At 40.8% G+C, this 22,992-nt stretch overlaps 1 protein-coding gene across 1 annotated transcript in view; it reads left to right on the top strand.

Moving 5' to 3' along the window:
• The window catches only part of LOC124619739 (mitochondrial import receptor subunit TOM70), a 61,721-nt gene that overhangs the window by 14,054 nt on the left and 24,675 nt on the right, over positions 1 to 22,992 (top strand). Inside the window, exons 3-6 of the mRNA XM_047146311.1 lie at positions 4,928 to 5,135; positions 21,174 to 21,327; positions 21,416 to 21,623; positions 22,539 to 22,673. Coding sequence (XP_047002267.1) covers positions 4,928 to 5,135; positions 21,174 to 21,327; positions 21,416 to 21,623; positions 22,539 to 22,673 — 705 coding nt within the window. The remainder of the gene's footprint in view (positions 1 to 4,927; positions 5,136 to 21,173; positions 21,328 to 21,415; positions 21,624 to 22,538; positions 22,674 to 22,992) is intronic.

Genomic DNA, 22,992 nt, shown 5'->3' with positions numbered 1-22,992 from the left:
CAGCAGGTTTTCTCGAGGAGTGGGAGCTACGCTCCGAGCTGTGTTGCGTGCAGTGTCAGAGTAGTGGTTAGCATCGCTGGCTGATGAGTTGCAGTTCACCAGTTCATATCTGACACCAACAGATATTTGTTATTTAGCATTTATCATTTCTATAAGGTTCTTAAAATCTCTTGTGTTTGTAACATTTGCATATTCTGGAATACTGCTTGCTTGTATAAATAGTAATAACCTCCATTCACGTGGCACTTCTGTTCTGTCTGTACATTATTATTCATAATAAAAGTGCATTCAGTTGCAAAGTGTTGTACCGCTCTGACCATCCTGATTTTGGATTTGGGATTGACTGTGTCTGCGACATCACAATATTTGCTCTCATTGCAACCAGACTGTTACCTATCAGTCTAACCGAGAACCCAGGCCTCCCTAAACATCAGTATGCCACCCTAGCTAATATTTTATATTCACATTCATTGGCTTCACCAGCTCGTGGCCAAACTGTCATCTTGCAAACATACTTAAAGCTCGGCCTTTGCTACAGATCAGTCTGTCAACACAACCTAAATTTAAAAAAATATAGAACTAAATAAATATCAACAGAATCCTGTTCTTCCTCTGTTTCTGTATATATGCCATTATGTATCCCATCATAATTATATCATGGGTCAAAGCCACCGACCATTATTGTTAGTATCAACCAGTCCCAACGTACAGGCTCCATCTTGCTCTTGTAGAGAAATGGTACCTGTATTTTGTGCTTAATACAGAACATCTGCCAGCATTTGACATTATGAAAAGAAATATAAATGTCCAAATGCTTCATATATTAGAAGTTTAAACTATTCCTGTATGGAAACAATGTGGATGTCCACTATTGATCTAATACTTCTACATAGTCTGTGTTTGTATAATGAACGCTTAATGCCAAAGTTAATAAGAACTGCTACAGCTGTATTTAAAGTACATTTATTACATCACAATGGGTTTTGTTCTCAAATGTCTTCAGTTGACGCTGAAAATTTGCTGGCAGTGTTCTCAAATTGTGATTGGAGAAGCCTGATCATATTAATTAGCATTAATGGCACATTCTGGAACACAAGCACACAAACACTCCAGCAACTGCCTGATACAATTAGAGCCAGTAGTAAGTGAGGGAACTTAACTTGGTGTGTGTTCTACACTGTCCAGACATTCTTTCCACTCCAACTGCAAGTGGCATCCAGCATCATGAACTTTGTTTTCCACTCCAATGCCGAGCCTCATTTGACTCAATTTTTCGTAGCTGTTGCATGCACCTTTCTCATATCTGGCTGTACTAGGCACCAGTGCTGTAAAATATGTCCATCTATGGAAGCCTGTGTTAATACAGTATCGAACTGTAGCAGTTATGTTGAGAGGAAGGTAGTAATTATTATGTTCAACTTAGTAGGCACAAAATGGCTAGTTCTTTGTGCACCAGTTGTTTCTGAGGAATTGAGCGAAATGCCTAAGTGAAAATGAGACTGACAATGATTTTGATGATAATGATTCATTTGTAAACAACTTGAGTGAAGTGTCAGTGGAACAGTCCACCCTGAAGAGTTTTGAAAAATAATACACAACGTAAAGTTTTGTATTGCAGTGCTAATGTAAATATATTTAAATGAAAGTGCACTTTTTGTTTCAATTTATACCCTAATTGTTGGGATGCAAAAAGTTAACATGAATCAGCTGTGGAGCACAGAATGGTCAAGACTAACTCTTAAAAGCAGCACAGCAAATTTTTCATTACAAACAGTGCCTGAAACTGAAGTAAAACAACCAAGTTTTACTACGCAAAATGCTGATATTGCACCATTTATATATTTCTCATTATTAGGCAGTTTTCACCTTTGCCCATTTTCAGTTGTGATGTGCGTGTCACATTTAAAACCTGTTTCGTGCTGTGTGGGGACTGACACTTATTCTCTCTCTCTCTCTCTCTCTCTCTCTCTCTCTCTCTCTCTATCTGTCTATCTCTCTATCATCATCATCAGTCATACTGCTCTTCTTTTTATACTTTCCACGCTCACTTTTAGATATTTTGGTATGGGCCATACATGTGTTTGATAAACAGTCTCCTTTGTAGGCTGACTGAATTTTCCAAATATCCTACTAATCACTTGAAGTCTACTATCTGCTAAACCTACAACTTAGTCTATATGATTGCTCCATCCATTTCATAACCCCCACAAATTGCTACATCTGGTTATTTGTATGAGTGGACTGATTCCAGTTCTGACTTTTTGATATCACAGTCATGTGATACTATTTTCCTACATTTTGTGAAGTGGCAGGATATTACATTTCTGTACATTTAATATACCTGTCTGGAAGAAACAACCACCACCCAGCGTGGGCAAGTTGTTTAACTTCCTTGCAGGTTATAACTGTTTGCTGGGCTGGCACTTGATCCTAAAATCTTGCCAAACAAGGCAATACCTAATCTGCACAGTTCCTGATTGCTCTAATATATGTAGCCCCAAAGGAAGCAAGAAGACAACAGGCAGATCATCTGATGATTATTGAACTACTTCATATTTTCATTTCAGCTCAAAAACGATACACTCATCCCACAGCTCTTCTTTTGGGACTTTTGCTTTATCATTTAATTTTGAAATCCAGGTGTTCCTTGTCAGAAACAATTGCTATCAATGTATTTAATATTGATTCTTTGTGGACTTGATGGCAGAAGCTCTGTACCATGAGATGTTGTATGACAGCATGCTTAGGCTTTTGGTATACATAGTGTCCAAGCCACTCGTGTGCTTTATTCTACCCTAGAACATCTATAAATAGCAGTTGTCCTTCATCTCCCTCCAATCTCCCCTCTCTCTGGCTTTGTCTTTACAATGAAACTGAATGTGCACTTTTCAAATGACTGAAAAATTAGACATCAATTGGCCATGTCAGAAGCATCTTATTAATATAACAGAATGAAGAAAAATTTAATGTGCATTTCTCAAAATGCTCCTTACAGAAATTGCCAACTGTTGGAGATATGGTAATGAAGAACCTACAGCCACTCCATTGGTCACTTCATAAAATTTTCCATGTTCAGTGATCATTAGACAAATATATCTGTAGCGTGCTCCTTCATTTCTGTTAGGCGTACAAAGCATAAGACTTATTTTTTTGACCACTTGAGGCAATAAAATAGTTGCTGTGCCCCTATTTGGGTATAGCCTTGGTTGCGGTGTCCTCAGAACTCGTAATGCCTTTGTATGTGCAGAAGCAGACCATATGTACAGTTTCCTAACATTGTGCAGAAAGCCAAAAACATGTTAAAAAACTAATAACTCAATAAACTAACAGTTTGGTGAGTATAGCATCACAAATAAATCTAAATTCATGTTTCATGAAAACATAAAATTTATCTGTGAATCTAGCAACTGAGACTCATCAAAGAGGTCATAAACATCAGAATTTGCATCAGTATTTCAATCGTGACATTTACTATATGCTTAGTGATGCATGGAAGCAGGCTCTCATAACTGAGAAGCAGCAAAGATATTCTCCCAGTTGTTTACATTCTAACGAGAGCAGTGGCACAGCTAGCTTCCCTTCATCGAAAATATTGACATGACCAATTAGGCTACTGGTCGTAAAAAGCCACTGCATAGGCAGTCACAAAAGTCAGTTACTCCTGATGAATATGATTAAAATATGTAACTTATTTCCTTGTCATTCTGTCCCTAACAAACTAACACAAATTCAACTTGTTTTATATTGCAACAGAACTTCTACAGTAGCTGATGTTGAAGTCAGGCTCTGACAACCACTGCTGCAATCATGCAATAATTTTTAAAGCCAAGAGTGCATTTAATTTATTCTATTATCAGTATGATAACTTTTTAATTGATCTAAAAATATATTTCCACAAATTTAAATAATGAAGGATATAGGATCCTCACAAAAGCAATGTTAAAAATTAACATCAGTAGAGCACCTCAGCACCCTCTTCCTCAGTCCGTCATTTAGCCAGAAGGTGAATTTCATGACACACTTGTCACGTGATAATAAGAGCACAGAATAACCATGGTTTATTTTGAGTTGTTCTGAAGATGGAACACATTATTCTGCAGGCATCAGTGCAGTGTGAAGGGTAAGGGTATTTCTGGTTCTGACAAAAGTCTAAAACCCAAGAAATGACTCGGATGGCATACTTGGAATGCTTTTATTGAAATAAAATAATACTGCTATAATAAGGTAACCTTGTTCCTTATAATGTTTCCCCAAGACTTGTCTAATATTTTCTGGTAATGGGAATATGAAGTGTTCGAGAATGGTTGTTACCTGCTATGAAAGCACAGAAGACTGAACTGTTTCAGCAGTTCAGTAGATTAAGCATAAGGCTTACTCATTCAACACTCAGCAATTTTTTCTGGATTTTTGTTAAATTTGCTGCATAATTTGATGGCTGCACATATCCTATGTCGTACTAAAAACGTGTGAACTGTGAATATGCTGTAGTTAGAAATAGTTCTGTTGACAGATGTACTGTTTAAATAAGTTGTGTTGATTGATTGAAAACTGAAACAATTTCATGGCCAGTCTAGAATTGTTTGTTTCTTAAATCACATAAGAGTGAGACAAGAGGTTCTGACTTTCTGTGTGTAAAAGACTGAGCACATGGCTCCTGTTTTCCTCAAGGAGAAAAAAATGAAGTTGATATACTGTTAAATTGAAAATGAATTAGTATCCACATTAAATTGTAATTGTTTTCAGTTATTTGTTCAGGTGTGCTTTGTTTGGCCATCATTTGATTAAATTGTATGCGAACAGCAAAGTCTTCAAACTTAAGCAGTAACATTTTCACGTACTTCTCACACAAAACATTATCATCATTTTGTATATATCTCAGTATTAATTATATAACTGTGTGTCAGTTTCAGTGAAATCTGTTTTTCAGAAACTATATAAAGAGGTCCGCGAAGACTGTACACGTGCCTTGGATTTAAATCCAAAATATGTGAAAGCTCTCCAGAGACGAGCTAAGGCTTGTGAACTGACGCATGACTTGCAGCAGAGCTTGGAAGATGTCACAGCAGCCTGCATTCTGGAGGGTTTCCAGAATCAGTCCAACTTGCTCACTGCTGATAGAGTCCTCAAAGAACTGGGTATGCATGTACTTATTCAGGTTGCATTTTAAATATATATTCAGCTATACTGAAAAGGATATATTGCTACTCGCCACAAAGAAAAGGCAGTGGGTCACATACATACACAACGAAAAGACTAGTAAACATTTCAGCTTTTAGTGAAAAGACCTTCTTTGAAAATAGAAAGCATGGAAGTAGAAAGCACACACATATTCACAGAAGCGCAATTCGCGCACACATGGTCACTGTCCCTGGTGATTGTGTACCAGTAATGATTAAATTAATTCGTGTGTTTTGTTGTAATTTTCTTGTGAATCTTAATGTATATACAAAGTTAAAAGCTTTATTGTTATTAGATGTTGCAGTACACATTCTTAAAAACTGCAATTTAGTGCTGTTCAGTTACCTAAAGCAGCAGTGGTGAGCTGCGTTCCCTAGAAAATAACTAAGTCATTTTAAAGATAATGTATTACAAATTCTTACAGTTCAGATTATTTATAATTCTTCTGATAGATGACAATTTCATATTAAAAAAAAAATGGTCAGGTAACCTATTTTATGATTATTGGAGTACTTGAAGATTTGTTCACTTGTGATATTGCTGTGGAATTCTTAGTATTTAATTTGCTAGAGATAGGTAAATGGGTCTTATTTTGATTCCCAATATGGTACTTTCATGTCATTGATATGGAACTTACAGATGTAATATATAGCCAATGGAATTTTGATGTAGAATCATTCTAGTAGATACTTTACAAAGTTGCTTAGTTCAGGTTTTTTGCTTGATGTATGGATCACATTCACAACAGTTTGCTATGATATAGAATGTTTCGGTAGGTTTACAAATAAGGATATATTTTCTCTGTGAAAAAGTCTTCATGTTGAGCATTTAAAAATTTATCTTTAGAGTAGGAGTAGTTGTCAAGCAATTTTATCCACCAGCAACTTTTATTTCTCAAGAAATGAGGCCAAATATATTTATGGGCACATTCTATGCTCCTTCCTGTTGAAGAGAAAGGTTGCGGATAGTGGGGGCTACTTCTGGTCATACTGTTATTTGTTGTATTTATGAAAGCTACTATTATTTTCAAACTACGCTTGATTCTTCATAACAAACTTCATAAGAGAGTAAATACATTGTGAGTTATTGTTAGTATGCCCTTTTTACCTTCCTCAAATGAAAAGCAAGAATGGACAAAACATATTACTCTTACAGCATGTTTCTGGGCAATGAGTACTTTGTGTTTATAGCTCAATAAAATCATTCCTTGTGGCATCACTGAATGGAAAAATTCAAAGCAAGCTCATTTTTTAATATTTTAATCACCAAATTAAGCAGTTAAACATATAAACAATGTTGCTTAACACGAGTATTGAAATTACCTGTAGCATTTGATCTACAGTCACACTTGTGATCAGTATGCACACCCATAAATTTTGACCATTGTTTTACATACTTCATTTTCTTGGTGCTGTATTGGTTTTGACAATATTATATGTTTGCTTGTACATTTGAATGGTGTGTTTTTTAAGTTTAGTAATAGACCATTAACCAATGAATTATGATACTTGCATCATCAGCAAAGAGCACTATTTCTCCTTTATTACTCTCATAAAGAAGGCAACAAGAGGTAAGGTCACAGAATTGAAACCTGTGGAACTCTAGTCTTAATTTGCCCCTACATTGAAGAAGATTCATCACGAGAGCTGCATGAGCTGCCTAAATTACCCTTGGCTTCGTATCAGTTAAATATGAGGTGAATCACTTACTCATTATACACTGGAATCCATAAAAATTAAGCTTATACATTGATACAACAAAAGTCATTTGATACCCCCTTATATCATATCAGACTTCTTTTGCCCGATGTAGTGCACCAACTTGATGTGACGTGGACTCAGTAAGTCATTGGAAGCCCCTGCAGAAATCTGAGACATGCTGCCGCTGTAACCGTTTCATATAGGGCAATCTGGATGGCCAAATCACTTACTTGAACTTTCCAGAATTTTCTCCAGACCAGTTACGAACAACTTCCTGACGAGCATTTGATACGGTAAACCATAGTGTACTTCTTAAAAAGTTAAAATCTTATAGTATTTGGATCAAGCCATGAATCTTCTAACCATGTACCAGTTGAATCGTAAGCAAAGTACTAAATTGTCATACAAACTAGATAATAAAATCATGAACTCCCAGTCCACCAGTGAACCTGTATTACAAGGTGTACCACAGGGCTCAATCCTTGGACCCTTTCTCTTCCTTATATGTATTAACGACATTGCACAACCCATTAACTCCCATATTGTAAGCTATGCAGATGACACGTCAATCTTATTCTATGGGAGCGAATCTTGTTGTTGTTGTGGTCTTCAGTCCTGAGACTGGTTTGATGCAGCTCTCCATGCTACTCTATCCTGTGCAAGCTTCTTAATCTCCCAGTACCTACCGCAACCTACATCCTTCTGAATCTGCTTAGTGTATTCATCTCTTGGTCTCCCTCTACGATTTTTACCCTCCACGGTGCCCTCCAATGCTAAATTTGTTATCCCTTGATGCCTCAAAACATGTCCTACCAACCGATCCCTTCTTCTAGTCAAGTTGTGCCACAAACTTCTCTTCTCCCCAATCCTATTCAATACCTCCTCATTAGTTACGTGATCTACCCACCGTATCTTCAGCATTCTTCTGTAGCACCATATTTCGAAAGCTTCTATTCTCTTCTTGTCCAAACTAGTTATCGTCCATGTTTCACTTCCATACATGGCTACACTCCATACAAACACTTTCAGAAACGACTTCCTGACACTTAAATCTATACTCAATGTTAACAAATTTCTCTTCTTCAGAAACGCTTTCCTTGCCATTGCCAGTCTACATTTTATATCCTCTCTACTTCGACCATCATCAGTTATTTTACTCCCTAAATATCAAAACTCCTTTACTACTTTAAGTGTCTCATTTCCTAATCTAATTCCCTCAGCATCACCCGACTTAATTTGACTACATTCCATTATCCTCGTTTTGCTTTTGTTGATGTTCATCTTATATCCTCCTTTCAAGACACTGTCCATTCCGTTCAACTGCTCTTGCAAGTCCTTTGCTGTCTTTGACAGAATTACAATGTCATCGGCGAACCTCAAAGTTTTTACTTCTTCTCCATGAATTTTAATACCTACTCTGAATTTTTCTTTTGTTTCCTTTACTGCTTGCTCAATATACAGATTCAATAACATCGGGGAGAGGCTACAACCCTGTCTCACTCCTTTCCCAACCACTGCTTCCCTTTCATGCCCCTCGACTCTTATAACTGCCATCTGGTTTCTGTACAAATTGTAAATAGCCTTTTGCTCCCTGTATTTTACCCTTGCCACCTTCAGAATTTGAAAGAGGGTATTCCAGTTAACATTGTCAAAAGCTTTCTCTGAGTCTACAAATGCTAGAAACGTAGGTTTGCCTTTTCTTAATCTTTCTTCTAAGATAAGTCGTAAGGTCAGTATTGCCTCACGTGTTCCAACATTTCTACGGAATCCAAACTGACCTTCCCCGAGGTCGGCTTCTACCAGTTTTTCCATTCGTCTTTACAGAATTCGCGTTAGTATGTTGCAGCTGTGACTTATTAAACTGATAGTTAGGTAATTTTCACATCTGTCAGCACCTGCTTTCTTTGGGATTGGAATTATTATATTTTTCATGAAGTCTGAGGGAATTTCGCCTGTCTCATACATCGTGCTCACCAGATGGTAGAGTTTTGTCATGACTGGCTCTCCCGAGGCCATCAGTAGTTCTAATGGAATGTTGTCTACTCCCGGGGCCTTGTTTCGACTCAGGTCTTTCAGTGCTCTGTCAAACTCTTCACGCAGTATCTTATCTCCCATTTCGTCTTCATCTGCATCCTCTTCCATTTCCATAATATTGTCCTCGAGTACATCGCCCTTGTATAAACCCTCTATATACTCCTTCCACCTTTCTGCCTTCCCTTCTTTGCTTAGAACTGGGTTTCCATCTGAGCTCTTGATATTCATACAAGTGGTTCTCTTCTCTCCAAAGGTCTCTTTAATTTTCCTGTAGGCAGTATCTATCTTACCCCTAGTGAGACAAGCCTCTAAATCCTTACATTTGTCCTCTAGCCATCCCTGCCTGGCCATTTTGCACTTCCTGTCGATCTCATTTTTGAGACGTTTGTATTCCCTTTTGCCTGCTTCATTTACTGTGTTTTTATATTTTCTCCTTTCATCAATTAAATTCAATATTTCTTCTGTTACCCAAGGATTTCTATTAGCCCTCGTCTTTTTACCTACTTGATCGTCTGCTGCCTTCACTACTTCATCCCTCAGAGCTACCCATTCTTCTTCTACTGTATTTTCTTCTCCCATTCCTGTCAATTGTTCCCTTATACTCTCCCTGAAACTCTCTACAGCCTCTGGTTCTTTCAGTTTATCCAGGTCCCATCTCCTTAAATTCCCACCTTTTTGCAGTTTCTTCAGTTTCAATCTGCAGTTCATAACCAACAGATTGTGGTCAGAATCCACATCTGCCCCAGGAAATGTCTTACAATTTAAAACCTGGTTCCTAAATCTCTGTCTTACCATTATATAATCTATCTGATACCTTTTAGTATCTCCAGGATTCTTCCAGGTATACAACCTTCTTTTATGATTCTTGAACCAAGTGTTAGCTATGATTAAGTTATGCTCTGTGCAAAATTCTACAAGGCAGCTTCCTCTTTCATTCCTTCCCCCCAATCCATATTCACCTACTATGTTTCCTTCTCTCCCTTTTCCTACTGATGAATTCCAGTCACCCATGACTATTAAATTTTCGTCTCCCTTCACTACCTGAATCATTTCTTTTATTTCGTCATACGTTTCATCTATTACTTCATCATCTGCAGAGCTAGTTGGCATATAAACTTGTACTACTGTAGTAGGCGTGGGCTTCGTGTCTATCTTGGCCACAATAATGCGTTCACTATGCTGTTTGTAGTAGCTAACCCGCACTCCTATTTTTTTATTCATTATTAAACCTACTCCTGCATTACCCCTATTTGATTTTGTATTTATAACCCTGTAATCACCTGACCAAAAGTCTTGTTCCTCCCGCTACCGAACTTCACTAATTCCCACTATATCTAACTTTAAGCTATCCATTTCCCTTTTTAAATTTTCTAACCTACCTGCCCGATTAAGGGATCTGACATTCCACGCTCCGATCCGTAGAATGCCAGTTTTCTTTCTCCTGATAATGATGTCGTCCTGAGTAGTCCCCGTCCGGAGATCCGAATGGGGGACTATTTTACCTCCGGAATATTTTACCCAAGAGGACACCATCATCATTTAATCATACCATAAAGCTGCATGTCCTCGAGAAAAATTACGGCTGTAGTTTCCCCTTGCTTTCAGCCGTTCGCAGTACCAGCACAGCAAGGCCGTTTTGGATAATGTTACAAGGCCAGATCAGTCAATCATCCAGACTGTTGCCCCTGCAACTACTGAAAAGGCTGCTGCCCCTCTTCAGGAACCACGTGTTTGTCTGGCCTCTCAACAGATACCCCTCAGTTGTAGTTGCACCATCTGTATCGCTGAGGCACGCAAGCCTCCCCACCAACGGCAAGGTCCATGGTTCATGGGGCAGGGGAGCGAATCTAAAGAGCTAGAATCTCTTGCTGCTAGTGGTGTAACAGAAGTAACAAAGTACTTCAATGATCAGGGACTCAAGGTGAATGGCACTAAATCTCAACTACTGACATTTAAAACAGGTAGTTCTCATCACAACAATATGAATAGTGTGTGTAATATCTCTGCAACAGAAAATGGTAACTGTAAATTCCGGGGTGTATATGTTGATGAAAATTTGCGGTGGACATACCACATTAATTTCGTTTGCGGAAAAGTCAATGGTGCCATATATCTCCTCAGCCAGCTCACAGAGATAGTTCCTAACGAAGCACTGAAATTAGTATATTATGGAACACTTTACCCCTTTCTCAATTACGGAATTGAACTATGGGGCTGTGCAGCTGATGTACATTTAAAAAGAATACTACTGCTACAGAAAAGAGCAATAAGACTTATACATGGGATGGGGCATATAAATTCGTGTCGTGAAGTGTTTGTACAGCATGAATATCTGACAATATATTCTCTGTACATCTTCAAAATAGTTGTATTTTTTATAAGTCAACCAACAGAAGCTATCAAGGGCAGTGATGTACACGATCACAATACTAGAACAAAGTGTAACTATTTCCGTAACAGAACAACATTAAAAATGACTGATAGAAGTCCATATATCAGTGGTTTGATTTGGTATAACAAGCTACCAAACTCTCTAAGAACATACATGGGAAATGTTTTTAAAACAAAATTAAAATCTTTTCTAATAGAAAAATGTTTATATTCTTTCAATAAATTTTAAGATAGTGATTGTTACATGAGGCATTAGCATATCAGCTGTAAAGTGATAAATTTAAAAAATAGACATAAGAAGCAACAGCTACAGAATATAGTGTATTTTATAAGTATAAATATAACCATAGTATTAAGTCTGACGTATGCAAAAGCCATCATTACGATGGCTTCACGCAAAGAAAATGTAAATAAATAAATAAACTGTGGCCCAGCAGCATGGCGCATCGTCATCCATAAAAATTCCATTGTTGTTTGGGAACATGAAGTCTGTGAATGACTGCAAATGGTCTCCAAGTATCTGAACACAACCATTTCCAGTCAATGTTTAGTTCAGTTGGACCAGAGGACCCATTCCATTCCATGTAAACACAATCCATACCATTTTGGAACCACCATCAGCTTGTACAGTGTCCTGTTGGCAACTTGAGTCCATGGCTTCATGGGATCTGTGCCACACTCAAACCTTTCCATCAGCACGTATCAACTGGAAAACTGGAATCTGGAATCATCTGACTAGGCCACAGTTTTCCAGTCGCCTAGTGTCCAACCAGTGATGAAAAGCCCAGGAGAGGAGCTGCAGGCAATGTCATGCTGTTAGCAAAGGCACTTGTGTTGGTCGTCTGCTGCCATAGCCCATTAACATCAATTTCCGAATTGATATGTTCGTCATACATCCGACATAATTTCTGCAGTTATTTCACGCAGTATTGCTTGTCTGTTTAGCACTGACAACTCTGTGCAAATGACACTGCTCTCGGTTGTTAAGTTGAGGTCATCAGCCACTTCATTGTCCATGGTGATAGGTAATGTTAGAAATTTTGTATTATGGGCACTCACTTGACACTGTGGATCTCGGAATATTGAATTCCCTAATGATTCTGAAATGGAATGTCCCATGCATCTAGCTCCAACTACCATTCCATGTTCAAAGTTTGTTAATTCAGGGCGTGTGGCCATAATCACGTTGGAAACATTTTTCATGTGAATCACCTGAGTACAATTAATAGTTACACCATTGCGCTGCCCGTGTGTACCTTGTGTATGCCATACTGCTGCCATTTGTGTATATGCAGATCACTATTGCATGACTTTCATCACCTCAGTGTACAACAGGATGTTGTGATTTGCAGCCAAACGCCTTAGGCAAATCATAAGCGCCATCAGGTGGACTCTTGCCTGTCAGATACTTTAAATACACCCCTCCCCCCTGGGGGTGGGGGGGGGGGGGCTCGCCACTCTTTGGTGGGTTCATGCTTGGCTACCACAGGGCCCCAGCCTTTGCAGCATTTTTACCTTTCCGTGCTGCATGTCTATCCTCTTGCTATTCTTTTTCCCCTCCCTTGGGGAACATGTCCGGGGTATTTTTGAGAATGTTCTGCATTCTGTCGCTGATGAGCAAAAAGTCTCACCTTTGTTTTTCACTCCCTTTTTCTTTCTTTGTTTGCCTTGTCCTTTATTTGTTTCCCTTTTCCTCTCATTCTTGTGCTTCTGCGTTTGAGGATCCTCTTTTTACCTCTTGCTCCCTGTACGCTCCTGAAGGCTGGCCCATGCATATTGATGTGTAAAAGGTGACTGGGTAATGCATAATTGCCAGCCCCGGGTGGACAGGTATGGTTCGTACATACGCCCTGGTGCAGGCCAGGCCCAGGGAGGAGTGATTGCCTGAGCTGTAACCTTCCCAAATTGCCGATTGTACCCTCTGTCAGGTGTTGGGGAGGTGTGACCTGAGGTGTGAACAATCACCTAAGGCGGGTGCCCCTTGTGAATGGGGCCCCAGTTGGAAGGAGCATGCCATCGGAGACACTGGCAATCATGGGCAATTTCCTCGCGATGAGTCAGGCATCTTCCCACTCAGCATCTACAAAACATAAACGTAATGAGCCTAATAATTCAAAGACCCTTCCCGCTGCACCATGGTTCCTCGTGGTCTCACGTACTGAAGGTGATCAGTCCTTTGCCATGGTAAATCTGTTTATTATTCAGGAAGGTGTAGATGCAGTTGCTGGCCCTGTGAAATCCTGCTCTCGTTTACGGAATAGCACTTTGCTTTTGGAGACCACTTCTAATTGTCAAGCACAACTACTGCTTGCTGCCTCATTTCGCCACAGGTACCCTGTTTAGGTCGAGGCCCATAGAACTTTGAATTCTTCCAGTGGTGTAATTTAAAGCACACTGCTCGACAGTCTGAGGCCAAACTCCAATCTTACCTCTCTGATCAGGGTGTCATTGCTATCCATCATGTTATGAAAAAGGTAGATTCCTCCTTAGTGCCTCCCGCACTCTCTTTCTCACCTCTGATAGAGTGGTGCTTCCGTCCAAGCTCAAAGCGGGCTACGAAATTATCACCATCCAGTCGTACATTCCGAACCTGATGCGCTGCTACCAGTGTCATGGTTTCAACCACACTAGAACGTCTTGTCGATACCCAGCCACATGTCACCTGTGGTGGGGATGCGCATGAAGGCGATTGTCCACCTCCTCCTCCCCACTGTATCAACTCCAATGGCAGCCACGCCGCCTCCTCTCAGGATTGTCCAGTGTACCTTGATGAGCTATTCAAGAGATCCAGGTAAAGGAAAAGGTACCTTATCCAGTGGCTCGCAAGTTACTGGCTAGTTGCAAATCCTTGCTTCTCCTGTCTGGTACCTACAGATCTGTTCTTGCTACCCCTAATTCCATGAAGGACATGGCCACGTAGACATGCAGCCTCCAATTCAGCTCTGAGGTTGTGAAGTCGCCTAGTGTCTGTGCAACAAGCCATCAAATTTTCTCCTCAAGGGACAAAGCCGCCAGCTACACAACCAGTAGGCCGTAGAGGACAAAAGTAGTACTCCCGTGAAGACTTCCTCTGCCCCTCCAGCCAAACAACACCTGAGTCTTCATCTAACCGGAAAGCTCGAAGAAGTCCACCAAAGGCAAACAGTCTTCTCCTTCACCACCTCAAAGATCCTCTACGGTGGTGTCACCATGTGGTACCTTAGCCTGTGTCGCTGGTGCACACCAACAACCGTTTTTCAGCGTTGGACTCCGCGAGCCGACCGCACAAGCAAGCTGATGCTTCTGTGGACCCCATGGAGCAGGATCCTCCTGCTTCTGTGTCCTGAAGTAGTGCCTCTTCCCCAGCTGTTACTTGGCAGCTGCCAAGGTGACACCCCTACATCTCTTCATAATCATGACCCTCATCCAATGAAATGTTCGTGGCCTTTGGCCCCACAAAGATGATTTACGGCTGTTTTTAGCGTTGCAGCGTCCCCTTGTAATCTGCCTTCAGGAAATGAAATTTCGCCCTCACGACCCACTTTGAGCTTTCACATTTCTTACCAATTCGTTTTGATCTTCCCCCTGAGGTCGGCATTCTATCTCATGGGGGCGTCATGTTGCTCATACAGTATGACATTCATAGTCAACCCATCTCCCTGATTACCAATCTTCAAGCTGTTGCACGTTGCCTTTTTCCTTCCCCACCTGACTTTTTCCCTCTGTACCATATATGTCCCTCCATCATTCGCTGTCTCCAGGGCAGACTTCTTTCAACTTATTGGGCAGCTACCTTCCCCATTTCTGCTACTTGGTGACTTTAATGCGCATCATCCACTTTGGGGTTCTCCCCAGACCTGTCAGAGAGGTACCCTCTTGGCTGATCTTCTTAACCAACTTAACCTCTTCTGCCTTAACACTGGAGCACCCACTTTCCTTTTTCCACTCCTCGCACTTGCGCAATGACCAGCATGCCCCTTGTCTTGAGTGGTCCGTTCTTTCCAACACCTAATCGAATGACCATTTCCTGTGTGCTATCCGTTTACTGACTCCTACCCCATCCACGTGCATGCCTAAATGGCAGCTTCCTAAGGCTGACTGGTAGCCTTACTCCTCCCTGGCGACGTTCGAAGAATGAGATTTCCCCAGTTGTGATGACCAGGTGGAATATCTCACAAACATTATTGTTATTGCTGCAGAACATTCCATCCCCCCACTTCCTCTTTACCACGTCGTGCCCCAGTCCCTTGGTGGACTGAGGCATGCCATGATGCAATTCGCATGCGGAGTCACGCTCTGCGTGTTTTTAACTGCCACCCTACGCAGGCAAACTGCATTCATTATAAACAGATGCGTGCAAAGTGTCGCATTCTTCAGGATAGCAAAAGAGCTAGCTGGATTTCTTTCACTAGTTCTTTTAAGTTCCACACCTTCCTTTGTCATGTGGGCCAACCGCCAACAGCTCTCTGGAGCCAAGATCCATTCACCAATGTCCGGCCTGAAAGTAGCTGATGATGTCATCGTGGACCCTATTGCTATCTCCAACACCTTGGACTACCATTTTGCGGGAGTTTCGAGCTGTTCCCACTATCACCCTGCCTTTCTCCATCGGAACCGAGCAGAGGAGGCTAGGGTGATAGCCATTTTAATTTAAGAATCATGAGTGCTACAATGCCACCTTTACTATGAGGTAGCTAGATCATGCTCTCAGTTCATCCCAATCCTCTGCCCCAGGGCCAGACGCCATCAACATTCAGATGTTGCAGCACCTTTCTTTTGCAGGCAAGTACTTTCTGCTTAACACGTACAACCGCATCTGGGCAGAAGGCACATTTCCTGGACACTGGCGTGAAGCCACCGTCATACACACACCTTGGCCCGGTAACATCAAAAACCTTCCTTCTAGCTACCGTTCCATCTCTCTTACTAGCTGCATTTGCAAGGTGATGGAACTTATGATTTATGCCACTGTGGCAGTGTTTTTTATTTGGAGAAGGCCTACGACACCTGCTGGAGAACTGGTATCCTCTGTATTCTTTACACGTGGGGCTTCTGTGGGCCCCAGCCCTGTTTTCTTTGGGCATTTTTACGAGACCTAGTTTTCAAGGTGCATGTGGGTTCTGCAATGTCGGACATCTTTATCCAGGAAAATGCTGTGCCTCAGGGTTCCGTCCTGAGCATTGTCCTCTTTGCTATCGTCATTAAACCTATATTGGCATTTCTCCAGCCAGGCATCTCTGGCTCCCTTTTTGTTGACAATTTTGCCATTTATTGCAGTTGTCCATGGACATGTCTCACTGAGCGGCATCTTCAGCGCTTTCTTGATCATCTTTACTCCTGGAGCATCGACAGTGGCTTTTGCTTTTCCACTGACAAAACTGTCTGTATAAATTTCTGGTGGTGCAAATGGGGTTTCTCTCACCATCTCTCCATCTTGGGCCTGTTGCCCTTCCTTTTGTTGAAACTACAAAATTCTTGGGGCTCATGCTCAATAGGAGACAGTCTTGGTCCTCCCATGTAACTTACCTGGCAGCCTCAATGTCCTGTGTGGCTTCAATGGTACTTCCTGGGGTGCCGATCGAACCACCCTCCTCCGTTTGTACCAGTCCCTTATCAGTTCGAAACTCGACTATGGGTGCTTTGTTTATGTGTCTGCACACCCATCTCAACACTGTCCACCATCATGGCATCCGTTTGGCCATGGGTGCCTTTTACACTAGCCCGGTTGAGAGCCTGTATGCTGAAGCTCTGAACTATCACTGTTCTACCACCGTGACTGTCTCCTCAGCAGGTAAGCATGCCATTTGTCTGCCATGCTTGGCCACCCCTCCTATGCCTCCTTCTTTGATGATTCCTGTGATCATGAGTTTTTTTATATCGGCTTCCGGCACACTCCTCGGTATCTACAGCCAAGTTTTTCACCCTGCATCAGGCCATGGAGTACATACGGCGACACAGCCTTTTCAATTATGTCCTTTGCTCAGACTCACTCAGTGCCCTTCAAAGTCTATGTGTGCTGTACACCGCCCATCCCTTAGTGCAGCAGGTCCAGGAAAACAGTTACTTGTTCACTCTTGGTGGAGCCAGTGTGATGTTCCTGTGGGTTCCTGATCATGTCGGTCTGTCAGTAAATGAGGCTGCTGAGCCAAGGATTCAGTCCTCATACCTCAGCCCGTGTGTACCTATACTTCCTTCAATGATCTCTGCATTGCCGTCTGTCAGGAGGTGGTGTCCCTTTGACATTGCTAGTGGTCCTCCCTTCATAGGAATAAGCTTCGGCTTATTAAGCCTCTCCCAACGCCTTGGACGACCTCCTCTTGGCCCTTCCACCAGGAGGAGATTATTTTACCTCTGTTGTGTATTGGGCACTGCCTTTTTAGCCACCGTCATTCGCTAAGTGCCGCTACCCCACCACTTTGTACACGTTGCCCCCAAATTTAAACTGTTTGCCACTTCCTGATGGACTGCCGGTTATTTAACCATTTATATTCCAGATTGGGTTTGCCGTCTCATATATCAGCTGTTTTAGCGAATGACGAATGGGCTGATAATAGCATTTTACTTTTTATCTGCCAAAGCAATATGGCAAAGGCCATTTAATTTTTAGTTTTGGACCTCCATTTCTGTACAGTGTCTTTTTTGGCCCTTTTTCCACGTGCCTGTTTTTAGCTATCTTCTCTTCTGTCAGTTTGGACTGACATTTAGTTATTTAACTCCTCTGTGTTCGTGTTCTATAGTTCTGACTTGAGCGTAGATGACCCCAGTTGTTTTTTGCACCCTAAAGCAAAACAAAAGAATAAATCATCTCAGTGAAGAACAATACAAGCACATCTGTGCTTACCATAATCATTTTGTGTGTATTTCTCTCCTAGTAATTTAACAATGGAAAATCCAGGATGGAACGTAACAAGACTATGAAAAGGAAAGTTGTCACTCACCATTTAGCGGAGATGCTGAGTCGCAGATAGGCACAATAAAAAGACTGTCACAAATAATAGCTTTTATTTATGACAGTCTTCTTGTTGTGCCTATCTGTAACTCAGCATCTCCGCTATATGGTGAGTGGCAGCTTCTTTTTCACAATATTTCTAGTAATTTAAATCCACGAGTGTTCAGTCATGGTAAATTTCGTGAAAGAAATAACTTCTCTGTAATGGCTGTTATTTATTTCCATTTTATTTTCTGTACTATGATGATTCGGCTGTTTAGCCATTCTCAAGCTTTGCATGCATTTGGAGTAACCCTTGGTTGTAATCACTAGAATAAAATCAGATAAAATTGGATGGATAAAAAAATCTACTCACGAAGCAGCAGCAGCAGCAGCAGCAGCAGAACACATACATAAGACTGTTATGGTTGGCAAGCTTTTGGAGCCAGTGGCTCCTTCTTCAGGTAGAGTGGTTGAAGGTGAAGGAAAAGGACTGGAGAGGTCTAGGAAAAGGGTAGATTTCAGGAAAGTCACCCAGAACTGCAGGTCAGGGGAGACTTACTGTACAGGATTTGAGAACCTGAGAGCTTAAAGGTGGAAGACAGGGTAATACGCAAGACAGAGATTACTACTGAAACATCATGTATGAGTTAATAAGAGTTGAGAGCTAAGTGTGTTGTATGTAACAGAGGTGGGAAGGGGCAGTGAAAAACAGACAGGAAAGACAATGAAAGATGTAGAAAACTAAAACAGAGTGAACCAAAGAGTAGTTACAGTGAATAAAAGCTGAGATAGAAGAAATTAACATAAATTAAGGCCAGGCGGGTGGCGAGAACCAAGGGCATGTTGTAGTGCTAGTTCCCACCTGCATAGTTCTGAGAAGCCAGGTGGCGCATGTGGTGAAACACGTGCCGAGGTCACGAATATCATGTTGTAGAACATGCTCTGCAACAGGATATTGCAAGTTGCCAGTATACACCCTCTGCCTATGCCCATTCATTGTAATTGGTAACACATACTGCCCCCCCCCCCCCCCCCCCCCAAATTATCAATTTGGATGAATGGGCATAGGCAGAGGGTGTATACCAGCAACTTGCAATACCCTGTTGCAGAGCATGTTCTACAACATGACATTCATGACCTCAGCGCCTGTTTCACCACACGAGCCATCTGGATTCTTCCCCCAGACACCAGTTTCTCAGCCACCCACCTGACCTTAATTTACATTAATTTCTTCCATCTCAGCTTTTCTTCACTGTAACTACTTTTTGCTTCAGTCCATTTTAGTTTTATACATCTTTCATTGTCTTTCCTGTGTATTTTTCACTGCCCCCCTCCCACCTCGGTTACGTACAATGCACTTAGCTTTTCACTCACTCGTGTATGATGTTTAAGCAGTAATTTCAGTCTGCATAATACCCTGTCTTCCACCTTTAAGCTCTCAGGTTTTCACATCTCGCCCCATGCAGTCCCCAACAATCAGTCTTTCCTTCTCATCACGTATGATAAGTCCTCCCCTGATCTGCGGTTATGGGTGACTTTAAAAAAAAGGTCAAATTCTTGGGCAGTCTGTTTGGCCTGAAATGCAATGAAGTAGAAACATTAAACGCCATACAATTACAATCAAAAATTGTAAGTAGGCAGTAGATGAAAATATCATATAATAAAATGGTTTACCACATTACCGGCTAGAAAGCTGTAACCTTGGTAATCAGTAAAGTATAAACAGTAGCACACAACTACACCATTTGAAATTGTCAGGTAGCACTGAACTGTGTGCAGTGACACCTTGTGGAACAGTTCATTAGATGCTCCACAGAGGCATCACTGTCAGATGTGCAAGCCAAAATGGCACTCTGTGAAAAGCTCATCTCTTCAAGACCAGTCATTGTCCCTGTTTCAGACTAATTCCCTTGCTGATATTGCAAGTTTGATATTGATGAGGTGTACAAGCATTTGTTCCCACCTCTCTGACTTGTTGATCACTTATTTGTGCACTGTTCTACATATTCTTTGAGTTTTGAGTTAATTAAAGCCATTCTTTCTCGGTTTTATAGTTTTGACTAAAGCAAATGGGTGATGCACACTGGTAGTGACTACATTCTTATGCCTTAAACACTAATGCAGATCCTGTATAACAATTCAGATAAGAAGATAATAGAAGCATTTGAAAAGTAGTGCTATAGACGAGTACTTAAGAATAGGTAGATTGATTGAATAACGAATAAGGTGGTATTGAATTGAATTTGGGAGAAAGAAACTTATGGCACAACTCGACCATAAGGACGTATCAACTGATAGGACGCTCCCTCAGGCATCAAGAAATTGTCACATTCATAATGGAAGTAAGTGTGAAGGGTAAAACTTTTAGAGGAACACAAAGGTTTGAATATAGTAAGCAGGTTCAAATGGATGTTGATTCCAGCAGTTATTCAGAGGTTAAGAGGCTCACACAGAACAGAGCAACATGTAGAGCTGCGTAAAACCAGTTGACAGTCTGAAGACGACCACCACCACCACCAACAACAACAACAACAACAACAACCTGTAGAGTGTGTGTCTAACTGTCTTCTTGATTTGTAGAAATGTGATGATGATGTCTCATTCCTGTCTTGTTACTTTTGAAAAGTGCCTTCTCATAAGACAAATCAAGGTCTGAAAGTGTTCTTAATATTCTGAAGCATTAAGCATTCAATAAGCACGTAGACAAGATAGAAAACTTTTGAACAAGGTCATTTTCAGCCTTTTTTTAAATGCATACTCTGAAGGATGCAGTTCAAAAGTTTGCTTAGAAGACTATCCACTGTTAAGAACTTCCTCTGAAGGGTAGGTCTCATACCTTTGTGTACTGTGTTGTATTTTTAGAAAATGAAATCTCAATCAATTCTTTAGTTTCAACACTGTTTCTGTCATTTCATGACAGCTATTTCAAGAAAAGTATCTGTCCTTTTTTCCTTCAACAGGTAGGCAGCATGCTAAGGAGGCTATGGCGAGCAGGAAGGCAATCATGCCGTCAAAACAGTTTATTAAAACCTTTTTCTCTTCATTTATTGAAGATCCTATTAAAAACAGTATGAGCGATAAAAATGAAAGTGATTCAGCAGAAGCTGATATAAGGTTAGTTTTATTAGCCTCAGTTTGAAGTTAGTAAGATTTTAATCAGGCATTTCATTAATACATTACTGTCCTTGTTCATTTGTCACAGAGGTTTTGCCCGTGCAAAGCAAGCCTTTGTTGTTCAAGATTATGATGACATTATTCCAGCCTGCACAGATGAAATAAATTCAGAATCGGCAGAGTACAAAAACGAGGCTCTCGTTCTGAGAGGAACGTTTCACCTCCTCCTTGGACAGCATGATGCAGCATTTAAAGATTTTGAGGCTGTTATAAATAATCCTGATGCCAATGTAAAGGTAAGATGCAGTATGCGTAAATACACCACAAATGTTACCTCATGCATCATTTACAACATTTTGGACTGTTGGTGGCACATACTGTGTAGGAAGTGTAGAGCACCAAATAGCAGTCCATCAAACTTCCCACTTTTGACTGCATAAGAACAGGGACACTGTATTGCAAGTTTTTATAAATTGTTTGAGAAACGAGAGATTTCAGAACATCTAATATCAGTATTCATTAGAAAGTATGGAAGTTGGGAAATTGTAACTGACAGCAGAATTTTTGTTCACACTTACCATTATTCCCCAAGAGAGGAAGGGTATTTGCTGTTATGAATCGATTTTTGTAACATTGATAATAAGGAAGTATTACAGCCACCCCCGCCCTCTCCTTATCCTCCCTCCCTTTGTGTGTGTGTGTGGGGGGGGGGGGGGCGGCGGGCGCACACGCACCCCAGTTCATACCTTCTTCCTGTGTTTGTGAGTAAGGAATTAATCATACACTAACTATTTACTACCAAAGGTGCTTACCTCAGTACTAAATATACACTAACCGTTTACTACAGAAGGTGCTTATCTCATATAAAATTCTACTAAATCATATCTGAGGTAGCAAAATGTGTTGTTGCACTTGATGTGCTGCCTGCTTGATTTCCGTTTAACAGATTTTATTTTGTAAAGAAAGAAATACAAAAAATGAAGGAGATTATTGGACTTTGGAACTAAATAAAATCAGTCAGTTAATGTGAAGAAACATTGAAAATAGAAAAGCTGTTTTATTTTTTAAGTGCTTGATTTATCGAAATGAGTCTAAATTAAGTTAGATGTTTAGATGAGTAATAGGTTCTTCAGAAGCCTTTTTACTATTTTGCTGTGGATTCTATATATAATTATTAATCCTATTATCTTACCAGATGTTCTCTTTTACAGCTTCGAGTTAATGCACTTATAAAGCGAGCATCACTGCACATGCAACTCGAGCAGCCAGTTAAAAGCCTAGAGGACTTCAATCTGGCTGCTCAGTTGGACCCAAACAATTCAGATGTGTATCATCACAGGGGGCAGGTTAGTTGCCTTATAATTAGAAAACATAAGTTTAGTGTAACTTTTATGTCAAGGAAAGTTGTTACTCACCATATAGTGGAGATGCTGAGTTGTGGATGGGCACAACAAGAAGACTGTCACACCTGAAGCTGTCGGCCAATGACCTTCATCAACAATAGACACACATACGCATGCTGACAAACATGATATCCTTCATTTCAATGACAGCTTCACAGCCTGTGCCATCTGGATCCTTCCCACCAACACCATCTTTTCTGAATTGCACAGGTGGGAACTTTCCCCGCAATACATTCTACATTCCCATAACCCTCCTGGTCTC

This window comes from Schistocerca americana, chromosome 6 (genome assembly GCF_021461395.2).
Source record: "Schistocerca americana isolate TAMUIC-IGC-003095 chromosome 6, iqSchAmer2.1, whole genome shotgun sequence".
NCBI lineage: Eukaryota > Metazoa > Arthropoda > Insecta > Orthoptera > Acrididae > Schistocerca > Schistocerca americana.
This window is presented reverse-complemented; position numbering and strand designations above follow the sequence as displayed.